Raw genomic sequence first — 16,761 nt, forward strand, 5'->3', positions numbered from 1 at the left:
TATCTAATGCAAAGCACAAGCCACAGTGGCCATTGCTTTTATGTCATTTAAAATATTTATATCTTTAAAGTCTTGTACATGTTAAAATTCAGCTGTAAGATGTAAATTACTTCATAACATAAGAGGACAAGTGCTGCCTAATTGGCTATTCGAAGCTGAACAGTGTGGCTGTGCACGTAAAAGGGTTCTACAGTGAACCAGTGTCCTTTCCATGGCCATTAGCTGCCTTCTTCCTTTGTGGCCTGGATAAGCAGTACCCTGTGCAACTGTGAAAGGGAATAAAGTGGACTGAGAATGTTAAGTTATGCATGTGGGTAATGAGGAGAAAACAATACACTCCAGCAACCTGTAGTGTAGCATTTTCTGACATGTGTTCACATTTGTTTTCCATGGTGTGTTATGTCAATGTGAGGTTTTTTTTCCATCAAAAGTGAAATAATTAATTTTTTGTGGTATTATATAATCTGCTTTGTTTTGATTACTTTCTCAATGCAGTTTTTTTTATGTTAGCCATGTGGCAAAATAGTAATAACTTAAAAACACCTCCTGGGTTATTTCAAATATAATTACATTTTTTCAATATTAAAAAAGCCTTGCTTTTGTTGTTAAATAACTGTTTGGTAAATATTTATGACAAATGTGTGGATTAAAAAGCAAATGTTAAAGTTCTCAGTATTTTAAACTGGTGTGAGAGTAAATGAGTTGCAGTTTTCAAACAAAGTTTTGAAAGACTATATTTGAAAATAAGTGTTACAGATTTGTGAACATAGGACTCTTAATAATTACAGTTTTGGTCAGTGCACATTACAAGTATTTGCTTTGTGAATTCTAAAAATATAATTAAAAGAATATTTAAGTATTTCTGCATTTTAAACTGTGGCCCTATTTTCACCTCCACAAATATTTGTGAAAGTGACTATAAATATCCTCACAGCAGGAAACATGTCCACGTGTTCTCTAGACACCAGTTGGGTAAAGCTGAACTTGTAGCTTTGTGAATTGAAGCCTGATGGCACTTTCTCATGAGTTTATTAAAGAACAGGAAGTTTTGTTCCATGCTTTCTCTTTGATCCCTTAAGAAAACGGACTTTCATGTAGGGATAACTGACCTCACTTTTAGTCTTCAGAGCTGACTGATACAAGTTAAAAGAAACAATGCATTTTGTGGTGTATGATGTTTCTCTGTGTATTTTGTTAATGGTATGTCAAAAAGTCTTTGTGTGAAATGTCATTAAATGTGTCTTCCTGCTACATCTCCATTTTCTTTTCTTTCTTTTTTTTTGTTTTGCTGCTGTCTCAGCTATTTATTTTGTTTTCTTTTGTTGCGCTGTTATTTACAGTGAAAAGCCTCCCCTCTCCACCTCAGTCCCCAACTGTTACATCATCACCGTCACATCCTAAACTTTCAGAGGGATCCCACTTCATGTGTGTTTAGTAACAAACAGTAAGTCTTTTCTTTTTAATCTTTCTTGATATCCTTTCATCATACTAACTTAAAGCAAATAAAATTCTTTTATGTTACTTAGCAGCTAATGATGCATTTTTAATCAGAAGGTGTTTAATTGATTTTATAATTTAATCATTATAGAATCTGAAATTTAGAGCTACTAACAGCAGTCATACAGAGTCATAGAATTTTTGAATTTCCAAATTAATGATCTTGAAAAGATATAGTTTATGGAGTGATTCATTCGTTACAATTGTTGGGAAGTACAGATTTTATTGTGGTTGTATACTCAATATATGGTACATTCAGAGGGCACAACTTAAGATGTATTTTCAGCAATTTAAGAAATAATACAAATCTCTCCCATGCTTAGTTAATATGAACATGTCCGAGTTTAGCTTATGTCACATTAAAGGTGACTTTTCCAGTCATAGCCTTCATTTACATAATCTAAACCATTTGGAGACAGTCAATGGCACGCTCCCGTAAAGCTAATTGTCTAATGTCACATACCCAGAGACTGAGACCAATTAGTCTGTGACTGGCTAGTATAAAATACAAACAGTTTTTAATTTCGCTTTTGTCAGAGGTGTGGGCTGTGTGTGTGTGTGCGAGAGTCAGGAACAAATGAGCATTCAGTCATCAGTAGAATGCAAAGATTGTACTGACAAGGAATAAAGGCCAGTTTATCCTTCACACACACACAATGTATACGCACATGCATCATGGCTGCCATGTGTTCCCAGCGTTCATTTCACATGTCCTCTGAACACGTTCTCAGAAATTAATGTGACACGTGCGCAAGTTGCAGCACCAGCAAAAAAACAGGCAGCACAGTGTGATCAATTCGGAACGTGACATCAGAGTCACTGTTTACTATCAACATGTGATAGCAAGCTGCTTTGCAGATCCTATAGGGTCAATATGTGTGCTTCAATGTTTGATGAATTGTTCGATGTGGTGAAGCAAAATCCCGACATACAAATGCATTTGTGGTGCTTTTATATTCAAGTGTCGCATATTCCCCAATGTAATGTAATGACGCTGTCTTTTTTACATCAGAATGTAGTATATTTGAGCCACAGAGGAAAAAAGGTTGTGACACAGTGAAAAGGTCTGTTTTGTGATTAAAGTGGAAATTTTAGCTTTAATCTTGAAATGTCTACTTTAATCTTGTAGTTTATCATTAAAGTAGACCATCATAAACGTCACCTTAAAACCGACCCAGTTGTTAATCGCTATGTGCTTCTGGGGCTTCCTCCTGAACTGACAGCAGTGGCAAGCAGCAATTGCCATGCAGAACACATTAAATGTATGATATTTCAGTTCTCTGCATATTTAGAATCCTTAGATTTATACTTAATATCACTTTCATGATGAAATGGATTAAAGTATGTATATTTACATTTTACAGATAAATCTTTAACTTTAAATAATGAATACTGTTAATAATTACACATGTGAGGGTAACATGGTAGCAGAGTGGTAGCACTGCTGTCTCGCAGGGAGTCACATCCCCGATGTTCTCTGCCTGGAATCTGAATGTTTTCCTGGTGGGTTTCCACAGTGTGTTCCGATTTCCTTCCAGAGACATGAAGGTTTGGGGATTTGGTGACACTAAAATGACACTAGTGTATGTGTGTGCTTGTGTTCACCTTGTGATGAGCTGATGTCCCGTCCAGGGATTTTGTTTCTCTCTTGCACCCGATGCTTGCTGGAATGGGTTGCATACCTGGATTGATGGATGTAATTATTAAACATCCTTTTCAGATATATTGTGGCAAGGTGTATTCGGAATTTAATGAATGTTTCAGGCAATTTAAAACACAGCGAAGCTGAATGTTTTCTCACCGTGATGATATCTCACACTGCCACATTGTGGAATCTTCCAGATTTACGTAAAGTACACACACAAGTATAAACAGTACACCACTTGTGTAGCAAAAGCGTCCACAGGAGCACGCATCGCGACATTTGAAGGAACACACGTTTTTGATCCTCACAAGCAGAAGAGAAGCTCATCAGTCTGATATCAGGTGTTTTATGTACTAAAACAGAATGGAAACATGAGAAAGGGGGCCAAGACAGCAGCTAAACTCACTACAGCTATTAACCCTTCACACAGCACAGCTTCATCAGGAAGCACAGGGGATGTGGATCTCACTAACAGAAGAGAAGCTCATCTGTTTGATGTCTTGCATGTTGCGTACCAGATTGCTCCTGAGCTCACTGTGGCTGTTAACAATTCGTACAGCACTGGCTTTGACAGGTAGCATGCTATTTATTGTCTGTCAGGAAAAGGGGTGAGAAAGACTGTGCTGGGAGATCGGCGCTCAATTGGTAAATGTGACATAGGTTGTGATTTTTACTCATGTAATTTGATATAGTGCACCAACAAAATCAGCAACTGCAATCAACAAATCTGACATACCCCACCATGAAAAGTCATAGAATTTAACATCAGCTTTATATACATCAGATTGACATGCTTTTTGCTTAAGTTTTACAAAACCTGCATGTCATCAAAATGCAAACAATATAAGTATTCAGTAATGTATTACATGGTGAATCTGTTTAATTCCTATGTGTGACTGTTCTGTGCCTGGCAAATAAACTTTCTGTAAGACATTGGAAATTCCAACTAAGTATGTATATGCATCAGCGAGTTTTCTTGAATTGTGTAGCAGCTGGAGCAAGTTAGATCAATAATGGCGAGGGTGCTAAAAAAAACTACAAATGACCATAGCTAGAGAGCCTTATTGTTTAAAAATCTATTTATCTTTGGCGCCATGATAAGTGTAGCTTTCATAAAGCAAGAAGGTATAGATAAAGAAAAAAGAGAGACTGGAGAAAAGAAAAGATTAATAAGGTCTGCAAAATCAGTCCGGTGGTCTGCTTTAAAGACACACTTGAAGGCTCCGTCCAGGCCTGTAGTTTTGCTGATAATCAATTAAAAGTTGTCCACATTAAAGTGAACACTTGCTCATAATTAGAGGTAACGACATTTTTTTAACCAAGTATCATTCGCCATAATTTCTTCCATATTAGTTTTATAATTTTTCATCATCAGTATGGACCAGCATATAGACATGTTAAAGATATTATTCAGGTTGTGATTTTATTTTAATCTAATGATGTGTTTTGGTGCAATGCCTGCCAGCGTAGTATAGGGACAAGGTGACATTTGTAGCAAATGTTGGGTTTTCATCTATGTCCTAGAGCAGACAAGTCAAGCCGAAGTGCATAAACAATGAAAATCAAATGAAGGTAGACCCCTTTTGTTTTCCTGTTGTCAGTCTGAATATTTTTTTCTTCCCGTGCAAGCCAAAGATTACATTTCCGAATCCAATAAATTTACTTTCATCTTTTCTTTAGACATTTGACAAGTGTTACAATCTCTGTGGTTAAGTGGAAGTGGGCTTTGTGTCTTTCCACATGCACAGTGTGTGTGTATGTGCAGTCTTCCGCAAGGCTGACACCCTCCACTGATACTTGCATCTTAGACAAAAGAAGGCAGTGACATCTTGTATTAAAAAAAAAAAAAAAAGTGGTATTTTCTGAAACACATTTTGCATTGCAAATTACTTTTTTAAATTCTATTCATTTTTGTGGAGGAAGGAGATAGGAATTAGCAGCCATTGCTTTACTAGATTTATATTTTGTTGTGCTATAATTGGAAATTGGCATTATTATGCCAAAAAAGGGAAATTATATCTGATATAAAGTCAAAATGAGTGCCACATAATAACATAACATGCTCTAAACCCCTTAATTCACAGGAATTAAGGATACGCAATACACTGGATCCTACCTTGGCAGAAGGCAGGAAGTAGCTGTGAACAGGGTGCCAGTCCATCAGTCCTCAAAATCACACTTATATGGGGTCATTTTGGAACAGCGACCTAAGCATACATACTGTATGAGGTGTAGGTTATGTGTGATGAAAACCATGCAGATGCTGGGGAATGTGCAAACTCCACATAGAACTTCCAGTTGTGAGTTTTAACTCTGCAGTGCCTCATCTGTGATGCACCAGCACTAACCCCTGTACTACTATGCCATTCTTTTTTATGTAGTGCGGTCTTTCAATTGAGAATAAACAGTAGCCTTCATGAAAAGTGCACAAATTAGGGTTTGAAATTTCAGAGGAACAAGCAAAAAGTGGAAATGATTGCTAAAAGAAATGCCAAAAACAAAAAAAAGCACATACTTTTATTTGAGTCAGTATCACAGATCTCTGCCTAGTGAGGGCTCGGTTTTGGAGGGGAAATTCTTCAAGTCTTTCTGATTATTAAATAATCTCTGGGCAATATATTTAAAATAATTTATATGTTAGTAAAATAAGTATAAAAAAAATGGCTTTTGGGGTTGTCATAAATTTCCACTGGAAACTGCATTAGCTTTCCCCTATTCATTTTGTTAAAGTGAAACTCTATTTAGTGAGCTAAATAGCACATTTAATTCTTTTTGTGGTTGTTTCATTAATCCAAAAGGGAGCACATCAGGTATCCTTTTTTTTGCCAGAAGTGAAAACAGTTAAAGCACTGAAGTAAGAACTTCCTAGCCAAAGGTCTTGGGGTGGTGGGGGGGTTGGAATTATTGCAATATGCGATAGCAATTAATGTATTTTTAAAGATGTAGGAGTAAATGGATAGTAATTAGCTTAACACTTTGCATCTCTTACACAGTTGACATGAAAATTATCTCTTGATGCTAGGACTATTTTAACCACTGCAATACTAAAATTATTCCTTATATATGTGTCCATCTGTCAATGAATTTTAAGACGTGATGACCCTTATGTTAAGAAATGGCCAGTTAAAGTGCATTAGTTGATGTTGTCCAGTATCTGTTTTGTCCATGTTTTGGGTTAGAGACGCACCTTAACAATAAGTACACACTCAAAAGACCCCAGCATCTTAAAGCAAAAGTATGAAGGAGAGCTGATGAGCAAATCAAGTATGTCATCATGCGAGAACCTAACAAACGCATATCATGCATGTTGACATCCTCCCAGTTCTACAGTATATAGGGTGCCAGTGTAGTCAGGGAGATTTCTGCTCTTCATAAGCCCTTGATGGGAGTTTAGGTCAAGATTCTGCCTGATGAACTGCTCTCGCATTTAGGATTTTACTTGTTAAGGTTTGTAAATGTTTGGTTTTTAGGTGTGCATTTGTTTACTGAGCTGCATTATTTTTAATGGGGACAATTCTAAGGCAATCCTGATCAAAACAATGTGTGGTCCATAATTTAAAAAAAAAACAAAAAACTTTAAAAAGCATTATTACACTGCTACTTTGCAATATAGGAAAAAAAAACCTTAAATATATAAATCATGATAATTTAAAAACCATGTGAAGTGTTTTTTAGAGATGTGTATGTATGCATGATATTTTCCATCACTGCATTTTTCAAAAATAGTAAATTCTCACAAGACACGTTAAAAGCAGGTCAGTTCATCATTCAGCTAGTCATCTTGCCATTAAGGCAGTTTTCTGGTGATGGCAGCAAACAGGCTGATGTATGTGAGTCAGCACATAAGGAACCTGCAGCCCACCCTGATTCACCCATTTCCATTACTTCGGTGTCCTCCCCAACAGCTAATCAAGGACTTGCTCCCATGATCCTCTACATGATGCGTACCCAATTGCTGAGTAGTGGCTCGTATGTGATGGCACAACAGCATTTTTCTTTCTCTACTTGGGAAGTTTAAATCTGTGAAAGAGGTGTTTGATCAGGGGTAGACAAGTAAACCTTCATATAACAGAATCTGATCATACTATACTGTAGAATAAATGTAGTCTCATCTGTAATTTCTTAAATGTTACTTTATAGTGTAACTCCATTTTACTGAATACATATTTTGTTTTTGTATTATTCTGCAGCTCAAGCAATGGCCTCTGTGAAGTCGTGTACATGAGAACTGCCAACTGAAATCCAGTCTTTGGTACAGAGAACCACGTTGCACACTCCGTGTCCTTTCGGAGTAATCCATCCGGACAGTTCTGTCCCACAAGAGAGATTTTTCCATGACCAGCACTGGGCCTTATCATCTGATGCCTCCAAACAAGACTATCAGTGGCAAACTGACAAAGTAGAGGTGGTCTTCACTTTTCTATTGTCTGCCTCACTCAAACATTCAGGAATCAATGTTCCAAATGGAAGGGTTGTTGTTTTTTATTTTAAACTACCGTGAAGATTATAGGTTTGGGTTATCCAAGGGCACCACCAACATATTGTTGGGGATTTTGCTTACAAGATTGCAAGTTTTGTTGAGGTGCTATTTTAAACTTCTTTTTATCAGAGTTATGGTAAAGCAAGATTTCATTAAGATTCTTAATTTTATTCCTTATGGTCTGTGAGCTAATCCAATCTTCACCACTTTACACCGTCACCAGCCATCGCTTCAATTTGTTGCTTTCTTTTCTCACTTGTTACAAAGAAGAGTCACTGCTGTTGCTGCAGGTTGACCACTTGTAATATTTCCGTTGTGATTATTTATACACAGTGAGCAGTATAACAATACTGAACGACACACATTTGAATGTTATTGCTTATTATAAATCAATCTATTTTTCTTGTCTTGGGGGGGTGGGGGGGCTGACTACTTTGAGGTGATTGGAAGACTGGGCTTAAAAAATATATATAGCACATGTAAAAAGCAATAAACAAGCTTTGTAATCCAGTACTTCTGTTTGTGTACAAAATGTAATTATGTCCATTGTGAATATAACATGCAATGACAAGAGCTATAAAGATGCTACTTATTAGAAGTAATATGCAAATATTCAGAACCCATCTGTTTTATATCATGTTAATAAATGTTGATGTTCTTATATAATTCTTAACTCTTGTTTTGTTCTGCTGATGTCTCCACACCCTTGTCCCAACTTTTTCTTACCTTCTGAGGAGCTTGGCTTCCACTACACTCTTTAGGTCGAGGCTCTCGCCTTGATGTTTTGCCATTGTGCCTCTCCCCTCCATATTACATGTGCAATTTGATTTTGTTTTTTGAATGAACTGCTGTGCCTTTGTTATAAAGAAATTCAGCTTTTATCAAATTAGAAATCAAGCTATTTAGTGTTTAAAAGCAAGACTTGGGGTTATCCATTTCACCCAACCAGAACAGATGTGCTGCACACAAGTGAACAACACAGCGTACTGTACTTTTAATGGCATTGTGGGCAATTTCTTGTAGTTGTATTCTGTGTGCTACTCATTAAAGGGTATTGGAGTTTGGGTATGGCAACAAGGCCAAAATAAAGAGACTTTGGTAAGGAGCCAGGGGGTCTGTTCCAAAAAGCAAGATTACTGTGAAATCCAGCTAATATAAGCCAGAATCCAGGCTAATTCTGTTCCAGAAATACCTGGATTTAGCAAAAACTGTGTGTCTCAAACAGATAAAGCCAGAATTACATGATCCATGAACCCAAGAAGGTGAACAATTCATTAATCCTCCTTACTTGAATGGGCTCAGGGTTTTAGCTTTGCCACAAATAAAGATTTAATAAAAGCCAGGTAAGTTACAAGGGGAACCAGTGCCCTTAAGCTAACCTGCAACTAGCAAGTTTAATGTGAAGAAATAACGATTTGAAGACTCAAATACAATGAGCAGAGAATTTTGTTTTTTTTTTTAATTTTGATTTTATTGAAATCACACAACATTCCATACAAATTTTACAAGAATAGGATTGAAAACAAATCAACCCCCACCCCTTAGAAAGAGAGCATGGGCAGCAGAATAAAACTTAAACCTAGTAAAAATAAGTAAATAGATAAATTAATGAGTGAATATAGATAAATGGAGAAGAAAAAGAAATGGGGAGAGAATCTGCTTCCTCAGTGCTTTAAAAGCTTACAGTATTCTAAAATGTTATTGATTAGATCCTGCCAGGTTTTGAAAAATTTCTGCACAGATCCTCTAAGTGAGAATTCAATTTTTTCCAGTTTCATATAATATAAGTTGCCCACTGACTTAAAAGGGGAGAGTTAGGATTCTTCCAGTTCAGCAAGATAAGTCTCCGTGCCAATAGTGTAGTAATGGCAATCAGTTTGTTTGTCCTTCTCCACTTTAAGCCCATCTGGGAGTACACCAAACACAGCTGTTAATGGGTTAGGAGGGATTGTGACACCAAGGCTGTCTGAAAGGCATTTAAAAATTTTGGTCCAGAATGATGTTAATTTGGTGCAGGTCCAAAACATGTGACCCAGTGAGGCTGGAACTTGATTGCAGCATTCGCAGGTTGGATCTTGCCCTGGAAACATTTTGGACAATTTTAATCAAGACAGATGTGGTTGATAAAAAAAGGTTTAAGTTGAATAATTTACTTTTTTGCACATATGGAACTAGTGAATTCTGTGCATGGCTGCCTTCCAGTTTTCTGAAATGTTAAGGGAAGGGACTTTAAAAAGTTTTTTTTATATATTATAGAAATGCTGTCTGAGTCCTCAAGACGATCAATATCTCTTGAATAGAAATAAGTGGGAGGTGAGGAAAATTGGGAGGTTTAACTTCTTCTTTCGGCTGCTCCCGTTAGGGGTTGCCACAGCGGATCATCCTCTGCATCCATCACCTGCATGTCCTCTCTCACCACATCCATAAACTTCCTCTTAGGCCTACCTCTTTTCCTCTTTCCTGACAGATTTATCCTTAGCATCCTTCTCCCAACGCAATCTCACCTCTCTGACTTTGTCTCCCAACCGTCCAACTTGAGCTGGCCCTCTGATGTACTCATTTCTAATCCTATCCATCCTTGTCACACCCAGTGCCAATCTTAGCATCTTTAACTCTGCTACCTCCAGCTCTGTCTCTTGCTTTCTGGTCAGTGCCACCGTCTCCAACCCATATAACATAGCTGGTCTCACTACCGTCCTGTAGACCTTCCCTTTCACTCTTGCTGATACCCGTCTGTCACAAATCACTCCTGACACTCTTCTCCACCTATTCCACCCTGCCTGCACTCTTTTTCACCTCTCTTCCACAATCCCCATTACTCTGTACTGTTGATCCCAAGTATTTAAACTCATCCACCTTCGCCAACTCTACTCCCTGTATCCTCACCATTCCACTGACCTCCCTCTCATTTTCACACATGTATTCTGACTTGTTCCTACTGACCTTCATTCCTCCCCTCTCTAGAGCATATCTCCAGGGTCTCCTCAGCCTGCTCCCTACTATCGCTACAGATCATAATGTCATCAGCAAACATCATAGTCCACAGGGACTCCTGTCTAATTTCGTCTGTCAACCTGTCCATCACCATTGCAAATAAGAAAGGGCTCAGAGCCAATCCCTAATGTAATCCGAACTCCAACTTGAATGCATCAGTCACTCCTACCGCAGACCTCACCACCATCACACTTCCCTAGTACATATCCTGTACAACTCCTACGTACTTCTCTGCCACTCCCAACTTCCTCATATAGCCTAATACCACAGCTCCTCTTGAGGCACCCAGTCATATGCTTTCTCCAGGTCCACGAAGACGCAATGCAACTCCTTCTGGCCTTCTCTAAACTTCTCCATCATCATCCTCTTCATAGCTGTCCTTACTTCCTCCTTGCTGATCCGTTGCACTTCCTGATTCACTTTCTCCTCATCCAACCTCTTCTCTCTCTCTCGTTCTCTTCATTCATCAGCCTCTCAATGTACTCTTTCCATCTGCTCAACACACTCTTCTTGCTTGCGAGTATGTTTCCATCTTTATCCTTTATCACCCTAACCTGCTGCACATCTTTCCCAGCTTGGTCCCTCTGTCTAGACAATCGGTACAGGTCCTTTTCTCCCTCCTTAGTGTCCAACCTCTCATACAACTCATCATATGCCTTTTCTTTAGCCTTCACCACCTCTCTCTTCACCTTGCGCCTTATCTCTCTTGTACTCGTCTACTTTCTGCATCTCTCCAACTATCCCACTTCCTCTGTATACTCTCCTGTATTTCCTCATTCCACCATCAGGTTTCCTTTTCCTCCTTCCTCTTTCCCGATGTCACGCCACGCACCCTTCTTGCTGTCACCCTTACTACATCTGTTGTAGTTTCCCAGCTGTCTGGTAACTTTTCACTGCCACCCAGTGCCTGTCTCAGCTCCTTCCTAAACTCAACCTTGCAGTCTTCCTTTTTCAACTTCCACCATTTGATCCTTGGTTCTGCCCTCACTCTTCCTCTTCTTCTTGATCTCCAACATCATCCTACAGACCACCATCCTATGCTGCTTAACTACACTTTCCCCTGCCACCACTTTGCAGTTTTCAATCTCCTTCAGATTAACTCTTCTGCATAGGATGTAATCTACCTGTGTGCATCTTCCTCCACTCTTGTACGTAACCCTATGTTCCTCCCTCTTCTTAAAATACGTATTCACCACAGCCATGTCCATCCTTTTGGCAAAATCCACTATCCTCTGACCTTCTTCCTTCCTCTCCTTGACACCATACCTACCCATCACCTCCTCGTCTCCACTGTTCCCTTCACCAACATGTCCATTGAAATTCGCTCCAATCACTACTTTCTGTCTCTTGGGTACACTGTTCATTACTTCATCCAACTCACTCCAAAAATCTTCTCTTTCTCACCCATTGCACACCCAACTTGCGGTGCATATGCACTAACATTCATCATCACACCTCCTATTTCCAGCTTCATAATCATTACTCTGCCCGACACTCTTTTCATCTCCAAAACACTCTTGACATGCTGTTCCTTCAGGAATAACTCCTACCCCATTTCTCCTCCCATCCACACTATGATTGAACAATTTGAATCCACCTGGCCTTACACCCCTTCCATTTAGTCTCTTGCACGCACAATATATCAACCTTCCTTCTCTCCATCATATCTGCTAACTCTCTCCCCTTACCAGTCATACTGCCAACATTCAAAGTTCCTACCCTCAGTTCCACTCTCTTTACTTTCCTCCTCTCCTCCGGACACGTCTCCCCCCTCTTCTTCTCCTTCATCCAACAGTAGCCCAATTTCTGCCAGCACCCTGTTGGCTGACAGTACTGGTGGTGTTCGTTGTTAACCCGAGGCTCGACCGATATGGTATAGAAATTTGTATTGTTGTCCGCATATTGATTTGGCAAAATTTTACACCGGATGCCCTTCCTGACATAACCCTCCCCATTTATCCAAGCTTGGGACTGGCGTGAAGAAACACACTGGTTTGGTTTGTGCATACCCTGTGGCCGTTTCTAATTTGGAGATGGTGGAAAAATTGTGTTGATGGGAAACTAAAATTTTTCATAGGATACAAAGGCATTATTTATATACAAATCTCTAAATGATTTAATCCCATACGTTCTCCAGACATTAAAAACTAAGTTTGAGAGGGTGGAAAAAGGTGGTTAACATATTCTGTAACTTGAAGTGCTTCCTACATTGGTTCCATATTCTGAGTGAATGAAGGACAATTGGGTTGTTATATATTGACGATACCTTGTATGTACTGCTGTAGAAAGCAAGGAATATAAAGAGGTACTGCAAGATTTCATTTCTATTGCAGACCAAGCTTTTGTGTGTTCATCTATGTGTGTTAGTGTCAAGGTTTTTATAGCTTGTATGTTTGCCGCCTAGTAATAAAATTAAAATAATGCAGCCTTCGGATTTAGGTCATTGTAGGGTCACCCTTTGGATATATGGATATTTCAAATTCCAAATAAATGAAGTTTTGATTGAATCTAATTTCTTAAGTGTTAATGTATATGGGGATGTTTTGAAGTAGAAACAAGCTTAAGGAGGATATTCATCTTGATAGTGTTAATTATTCCTGCTAAAGTATGATGGAGGGTAAATCATCTATGCATGTCTTGTTTAATTTTGACCATACAAACAGCAAAATATTATTGAAAAAAAAAAAACTATTTTTACTTGAAATGTTTACCCCTAGATTTTAAACTGATCTGCAATGATAAAAGGGAAATGGCCCAATCTAATGCTGTTTGCTAGAGAATTAACTGGAAAGAGCACACTTTTGTTCAAATTAATTGAGTCCAGATATCTTGAAATTCTGCTAGTAGAGTTAGGGCTGAAGGCACTGAATTTTGTGGGTCTGATATATAAAAGTACCATATCATCTACATAGTGATATTTTCTGTTCAAATCCTTCTCTGAAAATCCCTTTTTATCTCTGATGCATTTTGAAAGTGAACAGTCAATGGCAATTGCAAATAGCTGTGGTGACAAGGGGCATCCTTGTCTAGTACCTTGTTCTGGTTTTAAGGAGTCTGGGCTAATTTTAGTACAAACTGAAACTTCTGGACTGGTATACAGTAGTTTGATCCATGCACATATATTCAGGCCAAACTTAAAATTTGTGGAAAGTGGTGAATAAGTAATCCCATTCAAGCAGAACAAATGCCTTGTCTGTATCCAAAGATAATAAGATCTCTGGAGTGTTGGACTTTATGGGTGAATATATTACATTAAATAGGCATCGAAGATTCGAAGCCAAATATCTACCTCTAATAATCCAGTTTGGTCTTGTGATATTACTGAAGAGAGCACTTTCTCAATCCTTCTGGTGAGGACTTTGGAGAGTATCTTAACATCATTATTCATAAGTGAGATTGGTCTGTATGAAGCACATTGTAATAAGTCCTTATTTTTCATAGGAAAAATGGTAATTAATACTTTGCAGAAAGTTTGAGGTCGAATTTTGTTGTCTCTGGCTTCTATAAAAGTTGCTAATAAAAAAAAAAAGGAGCTAACAATTTTTATATATATATATATATATATATAATAATAAAAGGCAAAGCCCTCACTGACTGACTCACTCACTCACTGACTGACTGACTGACTCATCACTAATTCTCCAACTTCCCGTGTAGGTGGAAGGCTGAAATTTGGCAGGCTCATTCCTTACAGCTTACTTACAAAAGTTAGGCAGGTTTCATTTCGAAATTCAAAGCGTAATGGTCATAACTGGAACATATTTTTTGTCCATACACTGTAATGGAGGAGGCGGAGTCACGTATCGCGTCATCACGCCTCCTACGTAATCACGTGAACTAAAAACAAGGAAGAGATTTACAGCACGAGTCACACGCGGGAACGAAGGTAAATGACGTTAATTTTTGACTGTCTTTTAATACTGTGTAAGCATACATATTAACACATGTGCAATTAAACGTGTGCATTTACGGGGTGATTTCTCAGGCTTAAAAGCTCGCCTTTTACTTAAAAGGTAAATGCAAAACTATTTTCAATCAGTTTATTGAAACGCTCCCGTTAAGGATTGCAATAACATATTCGCGAGATAAAAGAACGAAGTAGGGGGAAATGGAGGAAGAGCCGCAAACAGCGAAGAGCAAAAAATTAATTAAACAATTGAGAACGGAGCGAGTTAAGCATACAAGCATGTTCATAAGGGAAACAAAGCACGGTGTAAAACGTAAGTTTAAATTAAGTTTATAGAAACGCTCCCGCTGCGGATTGCAATAACATATTCGCGAGATAAAAGTTTAAATGAGAAGACACGAGGTATAAACGAACCACACGCCGTGGCGCAACGTTAGGGGCAACAGTTTCAACCATTCTATGATCTGCTTCTCGCAACTGAAAGACGGCACATGGCGGATGTTAGCCGACTTGCTGACCGCAACGTTAGGGGCTTCAACTATGGCGCTGACGCCACATCTCAGTGCCAACACTTTGCAGACTGTACTTAAAAGACACACCCTCCTCACTGGACAGTTAAAAACACCAATCAAACTAACGATGACATCAAGTATTACCCAATCAAAAGTAGGAAAGGAGTCATCTTCATAAAATGCGTGTGGGATGATTTGCATGAGACGCTGCTTTAAAAAAAAAATGATAAAAAAAATACGGGATAAATCCCGTCCAGTATTGATTCAAAACGGGACGCGCAATTTCATTCTCAAACGCAGCACGATTCCGTATTTTAAAGGACGGGTGGCAACCCTACAGTGCCAGGTAACCACCCATACAATCAGATTGTGATTCAGACTAGGAATGCAATGAATGTAATTACCCCGATCTACATACAAGGCGAAAGTCTTGCAACATTCAAAGATGATGGTTTGGGATAAGTACACCATACAACATAAAAGAGCTTATGAAGCCTTGAACCGAAAAAAGCAAGATCTCAGAGATCGTAAAAAAAAAAATAGGAGGTAATGTCGTTTTACTCGCTGTAGATTTTAGTCAAACATTACCAGTTATTCCACGAGGGAGACCAGCAGATGAACTCAACGCGTGGTTAAAATCCATGCTTCTCCCACGCTCGGTTATATGTCGCGTGTTCTCGGGTAGGTGCACCAAAAAATGTATACATTTAAGCATGTAATGGGCAAACAAAAAATGAGGTATACCCGAAGGCACTGCAGTAGTACTTAATGTAACTTTACTTCTTAAATGTTAATGTTTTACTGTTTAATAATTTATACGCTTCTTATATGTTGTTCAAATTCTTTTATCAAAATACCACTGACAGCGCAATGCACGATAACATGGAGTGAATACACCATACGCATCCGCCCACGGCTGCCCTGCTGTGCGCAGATACGAGTTGATTCTACAATAAAATAAAATAAAGATAAAAAGAGTAAAACAATCATCACCCATAAAGCGTGTGTGTGTGTATATATGTGTATATATATATGTTGATATGTGGATGTGTATATGTATATATATATATATATATATATATATATATATATATATATATGTAGATATGTATATATGTAGATATGTATATATATGTGTATATGTATATATATGTTTATATATATGTGTGTGTGTGTGTATTTTATATATATATAAAACACAGCAACGCTCATAACAATGACAACACAATTACATTGACAATCATGTTACGTTATTTTTAAAATGTTTCCTTTACTTTTTCATAACCTCTTTAACACACTACTTCTCCGCTGCGAAGCGCGGGTATTTTGCTAGTATATATATATATATATTATATATATATAAAAATTCAGAAGGGTAGGCATCAGGACCTGGTGCTTTCCTACTCTGCAGTGAGTTTATAGTGTCTAGTGCAGGGGTCTCCAACAGGTCACTTGCGAGCTACTGGTAGCTCGCCAAAGGGTTAATGAATACTACATAAATTTGAAAACTTGATTAGTCAAATTAGGGGTGGGCAATCTTTCCAAAAAATCATATAATGATCCACAATCTGAATTGCAATCTATCTTTTCAATGTGGCATACACTTAAGACAATATCCGGACTCAAACTCATCAAGACCTAAGTAACATTTTATTTTAAATATCAAACAAAGTTGAATTCAATTGTTCTCTCGTTTGCTAGCTAAGCGGAGTTAAGGAACATGCCC

General features: G+C 38.1%; 1 protein-coding gene across 10 annotated transcripts in view; it reads left to right on the forward strand.

Annotated features, from left to right (window-relative positions):
- The window catches only part of plekha5 (pleckstrin homology domain containing, family A member 5), a 493,187-nt gene extending 484,899 nt beyond the window's left edge, over positions 1-8,288 (forward strand). For 9 of the 10 annotated variants that reach the window (XM_051935428.1, XM_051935392.1, XM_051935408.1 and 6 more), the window contains 2 exons: positions 1,301-1,444; positions 7,333-8,288. In XM_051935428.1, coding sequence (XP_051791388.1) covers positions 1,301-1,401 — 101 coding nt within the window. In that variant the 3' untranslated portion in view covers positions 1,402-1,444; positions 7,333-8,288. The remainder of the gene's footprint in view (positions 1-1,300; positions 1,445-7,332) is intronic. The other variant, XM_051935396.1, reaches the window with a different exon arrangement.
- Positions 8,289-16,761: the final 8,473 nt, after the last annotated feature.

The sequence above is a fragment of the Erpetoichthys calabaricus genome, chromosome 1 (genome assembly GCF_900747795.2).
Source record: "Erpetoichthys calabaricus chromosome 1, fErpCal1.3, whole genome shotgun sequence".
Classification (NCBI taxonomy): Eukaryota; Metazoa; Chordata; class Cladistia; order Polypteriformes; family Polypteridae; genus Erpetoichthys; species Erpetoichthys calabaricus.